General features: G+C 33.6%; 2 protein-coding genes across 2 annotated transcripts; both read right to left on the bottom strand.

Annotated features, from left to right (window-relative positions):
* Positions 1–1,079: 1,079 nt before the first annotated feature.
* On the bottom strand, positions 1,080–5,145 carry LOC110719514 (protein HOTHEAD-like). Its single transcript, XM_021898467.1, has 5 exons — positions 4,435–5,145; positions 2,619–3,260; positions 2,122–2,513; positions 1,453–2,018; positions 1,080–1,377 (listed from the first exon to the last, which is right to left on the bottom strand). The coding sequence occupies exons 1-5, from the start codon at positions 4,523–4,525 to the stop codon at positions 1,332–1,334; spliced, it is 1,737 nt and encodes a 578-aa protein (XP_021754159.1). The 5' UTR covers positions 4,526–5,145; the 3' UTR covers positions 1,080–1,331.
* A 2,019-nt stretch (positions 5,146–7,164) lies between these two features.
* Positions 7,165–15,977, bottom strand: LOC110719513 (SPX domain-containing membrane protein At4g22990-like). Its single transcript, XM_021898466.1, has 11 exons — positions 15,687–15,977; positions 14,288–14,350; positions 13,248–13,368; positions 12,832–13,143; positions 12,624–12,728; positions 12,078–12,535; positions 11,634–11,929; positions 10,874–11,088; positions 9,283–9,473; positions 8,753–8,886; positions 7,165–7,708 (listed from the first exon to the last, which is right to left on the bottom strand). Exons 2-11 carry the CDS (start codon positions 14,338–14,340, stop codon positions 7,470–7,472), a joined length of 2,124 nt encoding a protein of 707 aa, XP_021754158.1. The 5' UTR covers positions 14,341–14,350; positions 15,687–15,977; the 3' UTR covers positions 7,165–7,469.
* Positions 15,978–16,820: the final 843 nt, after the last annotated feature.

Below are 16,820 nucleotides of genomic sequence, written 5' to 3'. Positions count from 1 at the left end.
GACACATCATACGACACAAACAAAATTTCGTATCAATAAAAAAACCCCATCAAGAGAATTTTGTGTTAATTTTTGGTCATCAATGGCCAGGTAATTTTTAGCTTAATTTTTAAAATCTTATGTTTAAATTAGTATTTCTAATTATTACTTACATTGTATTAATTTGGAATACTCAACGATTATATGTTTATGTTTGATTTACTAAATGTTTTTTTACATGCAGATCTAACACATCATACGACACAAATAAAATTTCGTATCAATACAAAACCCCATCAAGCGAATTTTGTGTTAGTAATTTTGTGTTAGTTTTAGGTCCTTAATGTCCAGGTAATTTTTAAAATCTTATGTTTAAATTTATATTTGTAATTATTAGTTACACTGTATTTATTTAGAATACTTAACGATTATTTGTTTATGTAATGGCATACGATTAGATGTTGTATACTTAAGTATGGATGGCTTTGATTATTTTTGGAGATGATGAAAAAATTCCAATGCATAGTTTTGATTTTATATCGCAACAATTTTTCATTTATTGGTAAATATATTGATTTATTTTATATAAATGTAAAGATTTAATTTATATCAATTTCAGTTTGGCTAACATTTCACGGTTCAATTTAACTACTAATGTAGTAGGTTGGTTGTGGACGAGGTTGGTGATTCTATCGAAATAAAATATATGGTAAAATAATGAATAATGATTTAGGATTTAAATTATTAAAAATTTATCATTTCACATTAAAGATTTTATATAACGGATAAAATATCATATTTACAATTTATTTATATTTAATAAATTCATTATAAATTATAGTAAAAAAATAATTTAAAATTAAACTTTTGTAATTTTGTCTGAAATTATTAAATACAATAAACAAATAATTAAAAATCTTAGATGATCTTAGATGATAAAACCGTACATCGAACGGGCTTCTATCTAGTTCAGATTATTTAGAGGAATTTTAGAAACTGTTGGGTAGTAATTAGTAATTCAATTTTATTGTCACTTTGACTTAGAAGAGTTCTAGCAAGAGATTGATTGTGTGGTTTGAAATATTTATAATGTCAGAATATAAATTAGATACTCCGTATTCTCATTAGATTGAACAAAGTTGGAAGTTGCTGATAATGCTGAATATTACAAATCTTGTAGCATATATATATATAATACTTTTCGAATATGAGATACAATTATTACAGTAACAATTTAAGATCTCAAATTTTGTTTTGAGAACAACAAAATGGGATTTTTTAAAAGCAAATTAAACTACATCATCTGGTAATAATCATCCATGATCATTGATCTTTGTTAAAGATTGTTTAGCTCATTGGCTTTCTAACCTGTCTCTTAATATCCTAACTCCCATGTACCTGCAAAATTAGCATATGATTAGTATACTAATTTGAAGAATATGATGATATAATTTGTATGTAATTAATTAGTACCTTCCAAGCATCATAACAGTAGCCTGAGGATTAGTCCCAGGGGAGTAATAAAAGGTGGATCCATCAACGACTCGTAATGAATCGATTCCAATAACCTTATAATCCGAATCCACTACTCTTCCGACTAGACAACCTCCATGGTAATGCCAGATAGTCATGACTGTATCCTTGCAGAACTGCTCGAGCGAGGTTGATACGTTGGCGTGGTGAGGCAGCAAGTTTACAGGGGTACTAGCTGTCATGTTGAGGAGTGTATGAACTGATATACCTTGATACTTGAACTTAGAAAATGGTTGCGATTCTATCACTTTTTCTATGGTTTGGAGCCCTTGCACACACCTTTGTAGGTCCTCGGGTTCCTGGAAGTAGTTGAAGGTTACTGATGGGTTGTCGTTTGGGTTGAGACTTTGAAGCTCGAGGTGACCTGTTGATATAGGACCCATTATTTTTTCGATTATGAACCCGCCTTGGAAGGCTATGTCTGGTAGGTTAGACATTTGCTCTATGGCCTCGGCTAATGCCTCTGGGGTTCTTTGCTTTGGTGGTACTATTGATAGTTGACCAATCTGTAAAATGTAACACATCATATTAGCAATGTTATGTAAATAATTTGTAAGAAATAGTAAAAACTTCTTCAATCAACCTTGAATTATACTTAGAATATATTACCTTTGGAGAGAGCATACCAAAGTCTCTTGGGTGAGTGTTGCTTCCACCAAAGTTCTCGCCGCTAGCAGCCTCAATGTAGCTACCAAAGGGGGTGATGCCGACGACTTGGATGAGGGAGACCTCCACAGGGAGAGGAGAAGGGATGTAAATTGCATTCATTGGATTGTCTCTCATACCTTGCCCAACCATGGGCTGATCCAAAACTAGGCTAATATTGTGGGACTTAAGATGATCTGCTGGCCCAACTCCACTAAGCATTAGCAATTGTGGACTTCCTAATGCTCCAGCTGAAATTATGACTTCACTTTTAGACCCGGACTTTAAGTAGGCTGTGTGTCGTACCCCTTGCGCATCCACGAATCGCACCCCGTGGGCTTGTGGCCTCGCCACCCCTATCCGTCGTTACATAATTCAATTAAATAATTGGGAACAAAAAGTAAAATTGTTGTTAAATTATTACTTCGACAAGCGTGAAAAAAAATGGACTTAGTCTGTACCTTTTGTTTTGAACAAGATCTTGTGGACAGTAGCATGTAAGAGCACATTAATTCCTTGGGGATTAGCATACCCCAACAAATTAGCAGCAGTATGCCTATTTCCTTCTTTATCAAAGATGGACCCACCAACTTTAGTCCCATTAATATGATCATAAGTGAACCCATTATTAGGGACTATTCCAGCTTGTAGTAGACCATCCCTAACGGCTGTTTGCCATTCCCTCATTGGGGGTTCGAACGCCACCACGTCCTCGACCCAGTGGTATGACTCGTTTACGAGACGTGAGTCCCACCCCACGTCTCGTACATAGCCGGGTCCTGCACGGGTGTAGAACCCGGCATTGAGGCAGGACCCGCCCCCTAGGACACGGGCCCTTGCATTGATGACCCCGTCCTCGGATATAAATCGTTGGGACGGGGAAGTTGGGGAGAGGTCCGAGAGGGCGGACCCAAAGGAGGATAGTAGGGTTATGTTCGAGTTTCCATACGGTGAGCCCCCTCGCTCCAGGAGTAACACGGTTGCGTTCTGGGATAACGTTGCAGCTAAGGGACACCCGGCCGTCCCACCCCCGACAATTATGTAGTCGTAATAGGAGGTTGGTGGTGCCGTTGTTGCATTATGGACAAAGCTATAGTTGGGAGCTGCCACCAAAATCACGTCCAAAAAAATTAAAAATATCAATAAGATGTTGCATTCGGGTTCATAATGGTTAGCGTTACATGATTACACCATTTTATATGTACATGTATTACACTAATTATGCCTCTTTCTATAAAAAAAAAAAAAAAAAAAAGTAACATAATTCCTTTGAAAAGCTTGAATATTATCATTTAATGCTATTACTAGTTTTACATTATGCAAAGAACCTTTCTAAAGTCGTTCTAAGTCTTCTAACTGCTTTTGGCTACACTAATTACAAATTAAAATATGCTTGTATACTTATGTAAAGTGGTTGAGTTCTTCATTACAAAAGACAATATTTTTCCAAAAAAAGTTGCGATGTCAACTAAATTTTAAATGGTGTACGCTTATTTATAGGTCATATTCGTGCAAATGGGAGGGAGGAGCATTATGGCAACCTACAAGACTACTAATGCTTATAGTAGAGTATTATTGTGTTTTACAATTAAGGTAAGGCCATCGATATATGGGATCTAAGGTTCAAATCTCAATTAAATTTGTATATCTCCGTGTGTTAATTAAACTAACTTTTTATATGTTTATGCTACATATAAACAATAAGTAGTATATATTCACTCACTCCTTCTCAAAGTTAATTTCATGACACTTGTTTTTTTCGTAATTTACTACTCCTTAAAAATGATCTGAATACTTTGTACTCAATCATACATACATATCAATAAAACTTACTACAATGCAATTTTTATTTTATATTTTATTTATTTATTTGTTTTGGTTTTGTGTACTATATAGAAAAGATAAACAAGTACTATATAGCGTTTTCCAATATAAATTGTAAAACTTGACCTTATTAAATAAAAAAATAAAGCATGAGTAAAGTTCAATTTGGACGAAGAAAACACTATAATCTTCCTATTTGAGCTAATCCACATTATTAAAATTTACACACAAAAAAAAAGGTTAGCTAAGACAATAAGCACTTTTGTTAAGCTCCTTCAACTAAAGTAAAACCCTTATTAATTAGTGAATTAGTCTACTCCTTCATCTTTAATAGTTAGTTCCTATATTGACAGTGATTATCTTATATAAAAACGGATAGAATAAACTGACTATAACGTGCATGTATGTATATTCAAAAAGCTAGTTAATTAGGAGAAAAGGAATAAAAATTACCTTTATCTGAAGAAGAAAGGCCATGAAAAAAGAAAGAAGCAGCAACCAGCACTCTCCACCACCCAATTAGCCTTCCAACTGACTTACTCATTTCTGTTAAAATCTTTTCAAGCAACTTTATCTATAATAGTAACACTCAAAATCAACTAACAAGAATTAGAAGTTTTTGGTGTATATTACTTAAATTGCATGACTAATAACTGAACTTATTATATACTACGAGAAGAATACACTAAGAATAAAATATAACTAGACAGTCCAAATATAGTAACTAATTAACGATCAATTTGGACGCCTAAAAATACTACCCCACTACAAAGATGATGCAAAATATATGTATATATAAATATATATACCAAAGTTTTAAACACCCTCCCAAAAATTTAAGGCAAATATTTCGAAACTATATTATACCACTACTAGTAATTAAGAAAAAAAAAATTCACAAATTTATGAGTGAATATATAAAATATTTTTATTTAGTAAGTGTGACAACTTACACAACGTGGAGTATATGGATACCGATCGAATTTGAAGGATTTTTTTTCTTTTGGGGGGGGTGAGAAAGAGAGAGTAGAATTAGCAAAATGTTTGTACAAACATACACACTCCCTCTCTCTTTTTGTCCCTCTCAACAAGTCACATTTTTAGAGGTTGATAGGAGAGAGAGAAAGAGAGATGCTTAGGTGGTGGATTAATTGATTGTTGCAACTAATTTTGGAGACATTAATTGTTAAGTTTGTACTTGATAGTTTAGGTTTGAGTACAAGGTATCTAGAATAAATATTTTACTACTCAAGTATTTGACACTGAGAAAGTACAAATTTTGCAGTAAACTTGGGTTAACTTTATGTTACAACACTTGTAAAGTTGTAAGCATTTGTTAGAATATAAGAGATGACATAGTAATCTATACTACTTGTGTTATTGTGTATATATTAAAAGGCGTTTCTAAATAAGTTTAAGTGCCACATGACACCTTTTATTTACGTGCTTTAAAAGATGGCTTATACAAAATTTGAACCTACGACCTTAGGTTTTAAAAGTATAGTGTTAGCCACTAATTAGCTATTACCATATTATTTGTCATTGTATTATAAATAAGGAGTCAATCATGAAATTAATACGTTCTCGGAGCAATGCCTGAACTTATAAACTAGTTCAGAAGTAAAAACTTGCTTTGTTTTCAAATAACATTAATACCATGAATAAATGACGCAGTGTTAAGGGGGATTGATCATGTGATGATGAGGAGAGAAATGAATAATTGAACAACATGAATATTTTTGAGCTATAAATATATGCTACATGAACTCAATAACCGACCTACTTAACTGGTTAATGTAAAGTCAAAAACTATTTCGAAAAGAAGTCTATTTTTATCATTATTAGCCACAATGGCCTACTTGAAATGGTCTAGTGTGTTCAAAACCTTCCTCATAAATATGAGATCTCTCTTGAACGGGATGTCTAACCCAAGGTTAGTTAGCATTTATATCCAACCCGAAAACAAGGGTGAAGAAAACCATCTAAATCATGGTCTTCATTGATCAATATAACATTTTCTTCCTTCTTTAGTCTTCTCTTTGCCTCATCTAGAGTCATAACAAATGAAAACATTCAATCACACACATGACACAGTGCATAATTAAAGATGAGTTATTGGCCACAAATATGGAAACCAACGAGTTCATGACTCAGTAGAAATGTGAATATGTTATACATACTGTTATATGCTAAAAGTCAGTTTTTATAATTTTGCTGCCAAATTAGGTATGAATATAAGTTATTAGTTTTGATGCATTTTGGTGAATTAATTGTTGGAAATGGATGTATATGAGCACAACATTCACAAACTTTATAGTTGCTGACGTTTCAAATAGGCATGTCAAGAAAATGTCCTGGAGTGGATAACCCCAACTAACTTTATTACTCATTTATGCCAAAACTGTACCCTAATTAGGATGAACTCTTCATAACCCATGTTAGAGTTTACTCGATTCCAAACGATTCAAATAAATTTTTTGATTGAAATTTTCTAATAAATCAGTTAATAAAGAACTTGAACACCAATCGAATCAATTTAAAGTGCATTATCAAATATACCAAACTATAATCAAAAGAAACAATTTAATTGTGAGACAATGTATATTATGAACCAAACTAGAGTTAGCTTTCTATTGAAAGAGAAAGTGTAAAGATTTGAGCATATGGTAGAAATTTCTTCCCTTTTTGATTGCCTCATTTCTTGTTTTTGGGAGTACTTAATTTATTTTCCCTTTCTGATTGCGTCATTTACTTGTTTTTGGGAGTAATAATACTACATAGTTTTACCTCTGTTACAAAATAGTTGCATCAATATACTTTTGACACTATATTACGAGTACTTCGAGTACATTTTCAGGACAGCTATGAGTACACACAAGTGTTTTTCTACTAAACTATCACTGGTTTCAACCATCAGGCCCATCTCTATCACTAAGCTGTCTGAGTCTGAGGACAATACAGTTCTAGATAACCACTAAACAGAACATGAACTACTCAGCCTCAAAAAGACGGTTCATTCCCAATTTCGGACAAACAATCGGTTTTAGAATAAATCAATACATTGATTCTGTGTTATATCACTAACATCATATTTCAAGTATCGGAAACTTAAGCGATTTATGCATGTTCGAGTGTATGTGCTTTCTCCCCAATTTCCCACGGTACTATTAAGTACTCCGTATATCACCGTTATCAAATATCGGAAAATTTCATGTAGTAGGGATTAAATTTCAAAAAAGCTGCACAATAATCATGCAGAGAGTGACGAATATTAAATTACAAACATTATTACTGCCCACAGCAAACTACCTCAAGTATTAGCTAATTGAGGGCAAACTAACAAATAGGCCTATCTTGCCCTACAATATACAGCAAGAATTGTGAAAAATCAAAATTGTAAATACCACCAAAAATTTGAGAGTTAGGAACAGATGCAGATGCAGGAGAAGCTTAGGACTGTAATAATCTAGTGCTACTGGAAAGACCGATCAGTACAGGGAGTTGTAGGTGTAGCAAGTAGCAATTATGCAGCCAATGCAGATGAATAAAGAAGGAAGAAGAGTCAAATTCAATAGAGTACTTTGACCCAAGAGCCCGATCAGGGTGATTGTGCCATCGGCAACCACTCTTGCCAGAGTTCCAGCTTCTGTTGATAATAATCCACCATTGTATGTTCCGCGTGAGAGTCTTGATGACATAACCCGAGAGAGGAGCGACAGGTTGACCCCTAAAGATCAAAAGTTTGTTGAGTTTCAAGAGAAAAGCCATGAAAGTTTATAAATATAATTAAGGCAGATGAAAGCAATTGCTACGAAGAAAGAGCTTGCAAAGATTCATCAAAATATTAACTTATAAGGTTATTCTACCTCCGTCCTGTATAAAAGACTTGCAAAATTAAGCAACAGGAGAGGATACATCTTAATCAATAAAAAGCTATACAAATTCTGAGTCTAAATGACTCAATCCTGTTTGTAAGTGGTAATTAACAAGAACAACTAGGAATAATTAGTAACCAAATAATGCCAATTGTAAAATGAAGCTTGTATTTCGACATTTTAGAAAATTAAAAGCAGTCAGCAATAATATGAGAGGTCCCCAATTCTCCATTTAAGTCAAATCTCAGGCTGTCTCTACCTCCATTAAAATTTCACAAAAAGACAACTTTCAATGACTGCCAAATGATTTTGCAATCTGCTTCCAACATATCTGAAAATGACTATCTAATCTACTAGTTTATGAAATATTTACAGCTGTTCATTCTAAGGCATATCAAACTGACCGAATATACTGAAGCCTAAGGTGTCAAACGAAATAAATATGTTTAAAAATGAATATTTTTAAGCTACATGTCAGTTGTTCAATGATGATTATTGCGTGTTCATTAGTATCATTTATAAAGGTTAACTCTCATTGTTTCAGTCAAAATCCTACATGCATCTCATAGCTCAACATCAAGCATACAATAATCTCCAAACTTCCTTAAACAAAAGACAAAGTGTGACAGGAGAGAAAATGTTAATACTACCAAACCATTAAATCACAAAATAGACTACTCCCAGGGTTCAGGAGCACAAAAAATAAATTCCCAACAGATATAGCAGTAATCCCTTGTCTATTTGCTTTAGATATTCCCTCCTAAATCTATAAGGTTCCACATGGATGCTGGTCAGTTATGCCAACTCTCTGTTCCAGTACAGTAAGCTTCAAATTCAGGAAACTAATTGAATGTACAGTTTATAGTATAGACATATGTAGTAATAAGAAGCCTTACCCTCAAGAACTTCAGCAGAGACAAACATGATCAACCCTGAACAGACATATTGGGGCACAGTATACGGAATTATTAAGTTGAAGCTTAGCAAGATGCCAATGCAAACCATAATCTCAGACGCCAATAAAATTTGCCTGCAACCAGATATAAGTGTCAAAATATAGTGGGTGTTTAGTAGATAAAAAAAATCAGCTACTACTGGCAAACAAGAAAAGCTTATCAATACGACAACTAACTTGCTCCAAACTTCTTTCGATCTAACTTCCTTAAAAAGGTAATTTTAATTTAAAGTCAAGGTGCTAATAGAAAATTCTTTTTAAGCTATTGAACAATTAGCAATACAAAGGAACACCTACGAAAAGCTGCCAGTTGAAGTGGTGACTTTATTTATTGATCTCAATTTTATCCACTCTTTTAAATCCTCTTTGGGCAACAAAATTTCACAGCATGAACACACTAAATTTTATGTGCTCCCATTGGAAGAGATCATATTTTTATACCAAATACTGAGGATAATCAAGAACAATTACCTCTCCTGAAACATGTTACTAATGTAGCTCCCAACAATAATATTCACGGGAAGTACTGTCAGTCCAAGGCAGGCAAGGAAAATAGACACTGAGCTTGTAGACCAACCAAAGTAGTATGTCGTAACAACACTAGATTCTGAAAGTAATATCTCCATCGCATACTTGAGCATAAAATAAATCAATAATTGGACCTGAAAACATCAGAAAGGAAAATGCAAAGTCAGTAACAAAATAACAATTAGACAGATGATTGTTGTTACAGTTTCTATATACTCCACCCATTTATAAATAAACAATTTACCACTGATCATGTAATCCTAGAATATTTTTAAAATACATATAATATACATATAAAAATGACAAAAACTTGATGAAAATGTCCAACCATGATCTCTCTCCTTAGGAAAGTAGAATGTAACGAAAGGAGAGATGGTGAAACCAATCAAGCACAAAATGCTTCTTAAAAGACCTACACACTTCAAAGACTTAATAATATTTTAATGGTGATTTAAACAATGAAACAACTAGGATTGAAATAATTATTATAATGAAAAACTCCGTAACTAAAACAGAAATTTCATCCCTTGATATTTGTTTTCTCATATAATCAAGATGGTCACAAACGGGGGGAAATTGGTAATCAAAAGGACTCAAAAAACCTTTATTTTCTTCCTGAATGTAGAAATCACCCAGAAAAGAAACAAATAGAAGGAAATTGTGATATTTGATATTGTCGACCCCCATATCAGAAACAAAAGCTTCCTATATTAGTATATTACTATGTTTAACTAGTTCCTATTTGGCTTCCTGAATCCTGAAGGTGGAACACTAGATAACACTCTACCTAACATTCCTATGTTAAATGTGCAAAACAAAAATAAATTAGATGTTACAGATGCCTGTCTTACATAAAGACATATCTAGCCATAATACCTACACCACTAAAAGGCTTCTGTGATGTTTGGCCAACACCATAATAGCCGAAGAACCAAGTTTCTTCAACTAGAAGGAAATATACTTCAAGGCACATTTCTGCTCAGCAATCTCATCAGAACCAAAACTCTATTTCCATCATCAGCACTTGCAGTGAGAAAGTTCTAAAGATTTTTGGCCCAGTATTTGCTATTTTTTTATTCATGATGACAGTTATAAACTTATAATTAATATCAGAATGCTTTTCCTTTAGTTAACAGCACAAAAGACCTAGGCTTACCCAACCAGATTATAGCAGTAAATGCCTTTAATTTAAAAATGAAACCTGGAGGACATCAACTCACTCAGACAGTCATAAGATATTAAAAACTGAACCATTGAAATTTAGAGTACTAAAAGCAATGCGATATTGTCAAATTGATATATGCAACTGAATTTGCATTAATTAGCTCATTAGCACTATCAAAGATTATACTAATTACCAAGTAATTTGAGTTACATATCATAATGTCAGTATTCAATAGTCAAGTCATCCATGAGGACCATGAAAATATCATGTTCCAACAACTTTCTCCATTAAATAAAACACAGTCCAAGCTGAACACTATACACAGTATGGCAAAGGTATAGAAGTTCTGGTAATCATTTGATTGCATACCTTAATAGAAGGTGTGAGCAATCTGTAAGCAGATGCAATTGAAGTGACTGGCTTACGGGAATCTTCAGGAGCTTCTTCACTCTCATCTGCATCACCATCACCATCATCATCATCATCATCTCGTACCTTTTCGTCTGAATTTCTCCCATTCTGTTCTGATGTCAAAAGCAAAGGTTGCTTAACACCTCTCTCCATAACATCACTCTGCTTTGTTTCTGTCAAAGGAAATGGCTTGGCTGCTTAATACTTTAACTTTCTCGACAGTATAAAAGAACAATATCTTAATAATGTAAATGTACACAAATATCAAAAGTCATCAAGACAAGCAGTTAACATAAGAACCGACCAGCAGATGCATAGCTCCAACATAGCCTAATCCAGCTAGGGGAAAACTCCCTTTTTATCCACATTAAGGAATAGTAATAATATCAAGAATTTGTGGAATTCCCATTATAGTCCTCATTGGTATTTGAATTTAACATTAATTTCACACATTGCCAAGTCAAGTCAATGAATTAGGGGAGTTTCAAATATGGAAAAGAAAACCAACAAGAATGGCATCATAATATTTTCCATATAGAAACACTGATGTCTAGCCAACTAGTTCAACATCATCAAACTACACAGCTCAAGGCAACCCATTAACAACTACAATTTTGCAGGATACAAACCATTTCATTGCTTAACCAATTATCATAATTCTCCAGAGTCTATAGTGGATTTCTTTCTAATTCGTCCCTGAGTCGTATAAAAAGCATACCTGTTGTAGATTGTTGTTCCACATGGTCATCCTCATGTGCAGGTTCTTTAAATGCAATCCATAGCCAAACTAAATAGAGTAGCCAGGCGACTGCCATAATCCAACCAGGCAGAGTATCCTGGTTGAAGGTCCAGTTAAAAAGCTTGAAATTTGTTTGAAGTAAGCCAGCAAGAGCAGGACCACATGCCATTCCAAGAGCACTTGCACTGACGAAACCAGCTGATGCTTGCATTCTAATCTTAAGAGGCACACAGTCACTGATGTAGCGCCGGTTAACTGCTCTAGCAGAGCCTAATCTGAAAAATAAACAATTTTGCTAAACCATCCAAATCATTGTTCCCAACAATAGACACTTGCCAACAAAGAAAGCAATTATACGTATAACAGATGAATAATAAGCCATTATTCTGGTAAGATCCAAGTAGAGAGACAATCTCAACATACCCACAGAAAATACGACCAATCAAGAGAATCCATATTGAGTTGAAATCATAAGCCATTGCATACATGACGTTTCCCACAAAAAGAACGATGCTGCTGAATACAAGAGGTCTGAAGTATGATCTGTTAGACCAGGCACTAAAATACACAGAAGAAAATACTTGTGCAACAGCCATTGCCCCAATAACAATACCACAGACGGTTGCAGCAGCTCCAAGGCTCATGGAGTAATCATCAGCAGTTGGAACAATAATATATGTATTGATCATATATAAAAAAGTGTTCGCTAAGTTCAAAATAAGTGACATATAATTGTATCTTTTGTCATCGATTTGCTCCTCAACTGGACTTGGTAATATCTCCTCCTGCATGATAAGTGCATGTTGTGCCAGGAAGTGAAGGAAATTTGTTGAGTAGCCCAACCTATCTACAGCTGATTTAATCGAATCAATTACAGGATCCTGCATAACATTTTAGTGGATAAGCAAGGAATGCTCAACAGATTGAAATAGCAGAAGCATTCAATCTAGCCAAAAATTAGCAAGCAACCTGAAGGGGAAAAGCGGGCTGATCATAAATCGAGGCATAGCTTCCTTGACGCTCCTGCAGGTCTCCAAGATTGCGAGTAATAGCTCCCACTACTGCTCCTATTCCCTGCTCGTAGTGAAAAATCATGTAAGTGAAAAATGCTCGAATTAAGATCCTTGTGTGATTTTAAGACTGACATAAGAGTTTTTATCAGACTTAGTAAACTCACCACATGCTTGAACACTTGCTGGAGCTGGGAATAAGGATGATTAGCACGTGTTTTGACATAGTAATCAGTGAAACTATATCCAAATCGTTTATCAAACTTCTTAAGAATCTTACGAAGACCTATCGCATTAACCTCAACAAAGTAAAGAAGCTTTAACAGATCCTGCCCAACTTCTCTATATGCTTCCCGTAATTGACATATCGTTGCTATGTCAGACTGTTGATCAGGAGAGTTATGCTGCTCACCAAGTTTGGCTAACCTCCCAGCGAGTAGCCCTTGTTGTTCCAAAAGGAAAAGGACAATTTTTTCGATCTACACATCACATCATAGTATTTGAAAATATAAGAACAATCAAAAACTTTATTTCCTTATTTCAACTGCCAATCTAAGAACAATCAAAAACCTTATTTCCTTACCTGAATATCTAGCATTCTTGAGAAGTCTTTCAACACCTGTCGTTTGTCCAATGTTCCATTCTTTATATGTTGAGCATATTGCTTGACTTTCTTCTTCATTAATTTGTAGTCAATATAATACCTGAAACAAATAATACACCCTCAAATAGATTAAAATCTACTAAACAGAAGTAGCTAAATGACCATCAACATTGACACGACAGCAAAATAAGGCGTCAAACATCATGTCCATATAGAATCAGTAATGCAACCAAATACCTTCCACTGATTGTGTCATTGTGTGTCTACATCATAAAATCGATGTGAAAAATGCAATAAAAATTGTACTTATATTCCATACTTTAGTTGCACAAAGTAGCACCTCTATGTCTGTAAAACACCTGAACAAAAGCTTCATTCATCATAATACTCATGGTTTCAAATCTTGAATAAGGTCGTGATTGCAGTAACGGTAGTAGAACCACTTTTGTGGGTAATGCGGATAGTTCGCCGCCTAATATCTCAGTCTTGGTAAGTTCAAAAACCTTTAGAAAGCATTGGCAATGCAAAATACTATGACACTAATGGCCCCAGCACAAGTATATCATACCTGGTGCCACAAATCTCTTTCTCATTTTGCAGCTAATACATATAACATGTTTTTTAAAATAAAAATAAAAAAAGCTAATACATATAAGTATATAACATAAAACTACACACAGTTCCTGACTTTTACTAAAGCCGTAATCTTCTTTTGCATCTTCTCGTGAGATTTAATGAAACAAAGGTTTTGACTTCAACAACCCCATAAAAAAAAACTAACCATTCAGTGAAAACATTGTTTTCCTGTTAGTATTTACATTCCTTGGCTATCCTTGCCCCTTATTTTAACTTTTAACAGTGTTATATCACTCTGATCAGACAGCAATTTCAACACATAAAGTAATTTCTTTGTTGGATTTAAAAACTACAAGCTATACTTGTCAAGAATTAGAAAACTAGAAACACAAAGTATAGCAACGTTAAAAAAGCCAAAAAATCGAATCACAAATGTAACATACCCTTCCCATTCTTGAAGTTGCCTCTCTTTTAACTTCTTCCCAAAAGCAACCATCGTGAATGATCTGATAAACAACAAGGGATACAAATGATCAGTCTTTTGGTAAAATGCAAATTCAAACCAGCTCCTTTCAAAACACTACAAATATACCAAATGTAAATATGTTATTGGCTGCTAAACTACTGACCAAATCATAAACACCTTTGCACCCTTAACGACACAGCCTAATAGGGAGATGATAACTCTACACGCTCACTAATTAAACAAAAAAACGTCTTTGTAAATTAATGCCACATCTCTCACCATTTTAAATCATGTCTTTCCCTGAATCTGTCAATTGTCAACAACTTAGTTGCCATGCATCATTAAGTAACTATGTCAATTGAAATTAGGCACCATTATCTTCAACTGGTTGAAAACATCATAAAATGCTTAAAATATAACAGCATAAACACATCTTTTATTCTTTTTAATTATATTTTTTTTTGTTGAAGAGGTCTCCAAGTATGTCCATCAAAGTTTTGTTGAATTTGCCACGAATGACAGTATCCTCATCAAGTCCATCCTTCTAACTTCTTATCAATATACTAACAATTATCACAAAAAAATGAAAATTGACTGTTCTTCAACGAATATAATGACGAAATCTCATAATTTTCATCAATGCCTACGTAATTATATACCCCCCATTTCCTTATCATACAAAACACGGCAACCCATTCTGATGTCCCATCTCTTCGAAAGATCCGTTCTCCCCATAATACATTAATGTAACAGAACAACACGAAAAATAGACGACTGGAAGTTGTAGCAAATTTGTTTACAATCAGTAATACAATTATTCAATCTATTCAAATTTACATACAACAACTTAATTACTTCTCATGAATTACTAATCTATCATATTAATCTGCGGAAAATGATATGTGTAGCCCTTTGAAAACTGAAACACTCGTACGAACACACGTGATTTTGTCATAAATTCCTAAATTAATAATTCAACAACGAAGCTACCACGATCATTTAAAATTTTAAACAAACAATCGCAATAAATTCAACTACTTTCAGACGAGTCAGCACTGAGCAAGAATAATTCAGCTCTTCATTTCCAATCAAATCAAAATTTAACAAACCTTTAAAATTCAATAAAACCAGTCGTATTTCGCCTCGACTAATCAAAACCACTAGTTCAAAGTCCAAATTAAATTAATAACCACAAAAAATACAAATAATCATTATAAAATCAATAAGTTAATAAATAATTAAACAAAAAACAGGCAATTGTCACGCTATTAATACACTGATCATGCAATTATGCAGAAGAACAAGTAATTAATCCATTACAAAAATTAAGTTGACATTCAAAAAAATCAATTGAAAAACACAAAACAAAATTAAACCTGAAGAAAACGAATCGAGAAGCGTCGTAATTAGATGACCATCAACAAACAGAGATTTGCAAAGAAGTTTGAAAAATTCTTGCAGATTTTGCGGCAAATTTGAGGAGAGAGAAAGTGAAAAAGAAGACGGCGATAATAAAAATTGGATGTGTTAATTTGTCGCTTTATTTCTGTTGCTTTTTTATAGTAGTAGTACTACTTCCGTATTAATCATGCAACAAAAAAAGGAGGAGAGAGAAAATTAGAGAAGCTGCCGCCAAGATAAGTATGAATGTATGATGAAATTATACTACGGAGTACTAATTTTTTAAAAAAAAAAAATTTGTTTTGAAAAGTTTATTTAATGAAAGTTGCTAAAGCTATATAAATAGACATTTTTGGAGTATATAGTATATTTGTGAGGTATGATCATATGAGGTGTGATGCGAGTGAGGCCATGTTATGGTATTCAAAGCTTAATACATGTGGATCTTGTAAAATTTTCTTATTATTTGATTTTATTTTTGGTGATTTCATATGATTGATCTAGTGTTAATTGAATTTTAAATTTGAATTATTTAGATCTGTATTAAAGGTGCAATTAAATGACTTTTTTACAAGTATGAATTTGGCATGGATGCGAAAAAATTTATTTTATAATTGAGAATTGATACTAGTAATATCTGAAAGGGTTCTACCTGATTTATTTTATAATTGAGAATTGATACTAATAGTGGCATTGATTCCACCTTATATCCCTGAGGTTTAGGAATTAAATCTCATATGACTCATTTGAGGGATTTCCCTAGTCTCCCCAAAAATAAAACAAAACAATAATTAAACCCAAGAGATAAAATGGTGCCGCTTGGAATCAGCTCCATGATTTCGTGTTTCATGTCAATTATTTAAGATTCCAATGGTTAGGTGTTGGAGTGGGACACTAAGCTGCCTGAGCAATTGAGCATGCATGAATGCAGCACCCAATTATTTAGTGGCTACAACTTGTGCCATTTTGCAAGCAATGTATGGTCCAACTCATTACTACGACAGAAGACAAACTTTGCCCTCATCTAATTTGAGGCATACTTACCAAATAAGGTTTGATTCAATTAATTATATTCTTAATATACGACTAATCTTGTCAAAAAAAAACAT

This window comes from Chenopodium quinoa, unplaced genomic scaffold (assembly GCF_001683475.1).
Source record: "Chenopodium quinoa cultivar QQ74 unplaced genomic scaffold, ASM168347v1, whole genome shotgun sequence".
In the NCBI taxonomy this organism is placed as follows: Eukaryota; Viridiplantae; Streptophyta; class Magnoliopsida; order Caryophyllales; family Amaranthaceae; genus Chenopodium; species Chenopodium quinoa.
The sequence above is the reverse complement of the archived record's forward strand: the minus strand, read 5'-3'. Positions and strand labels throughout refer to the sequence as shown.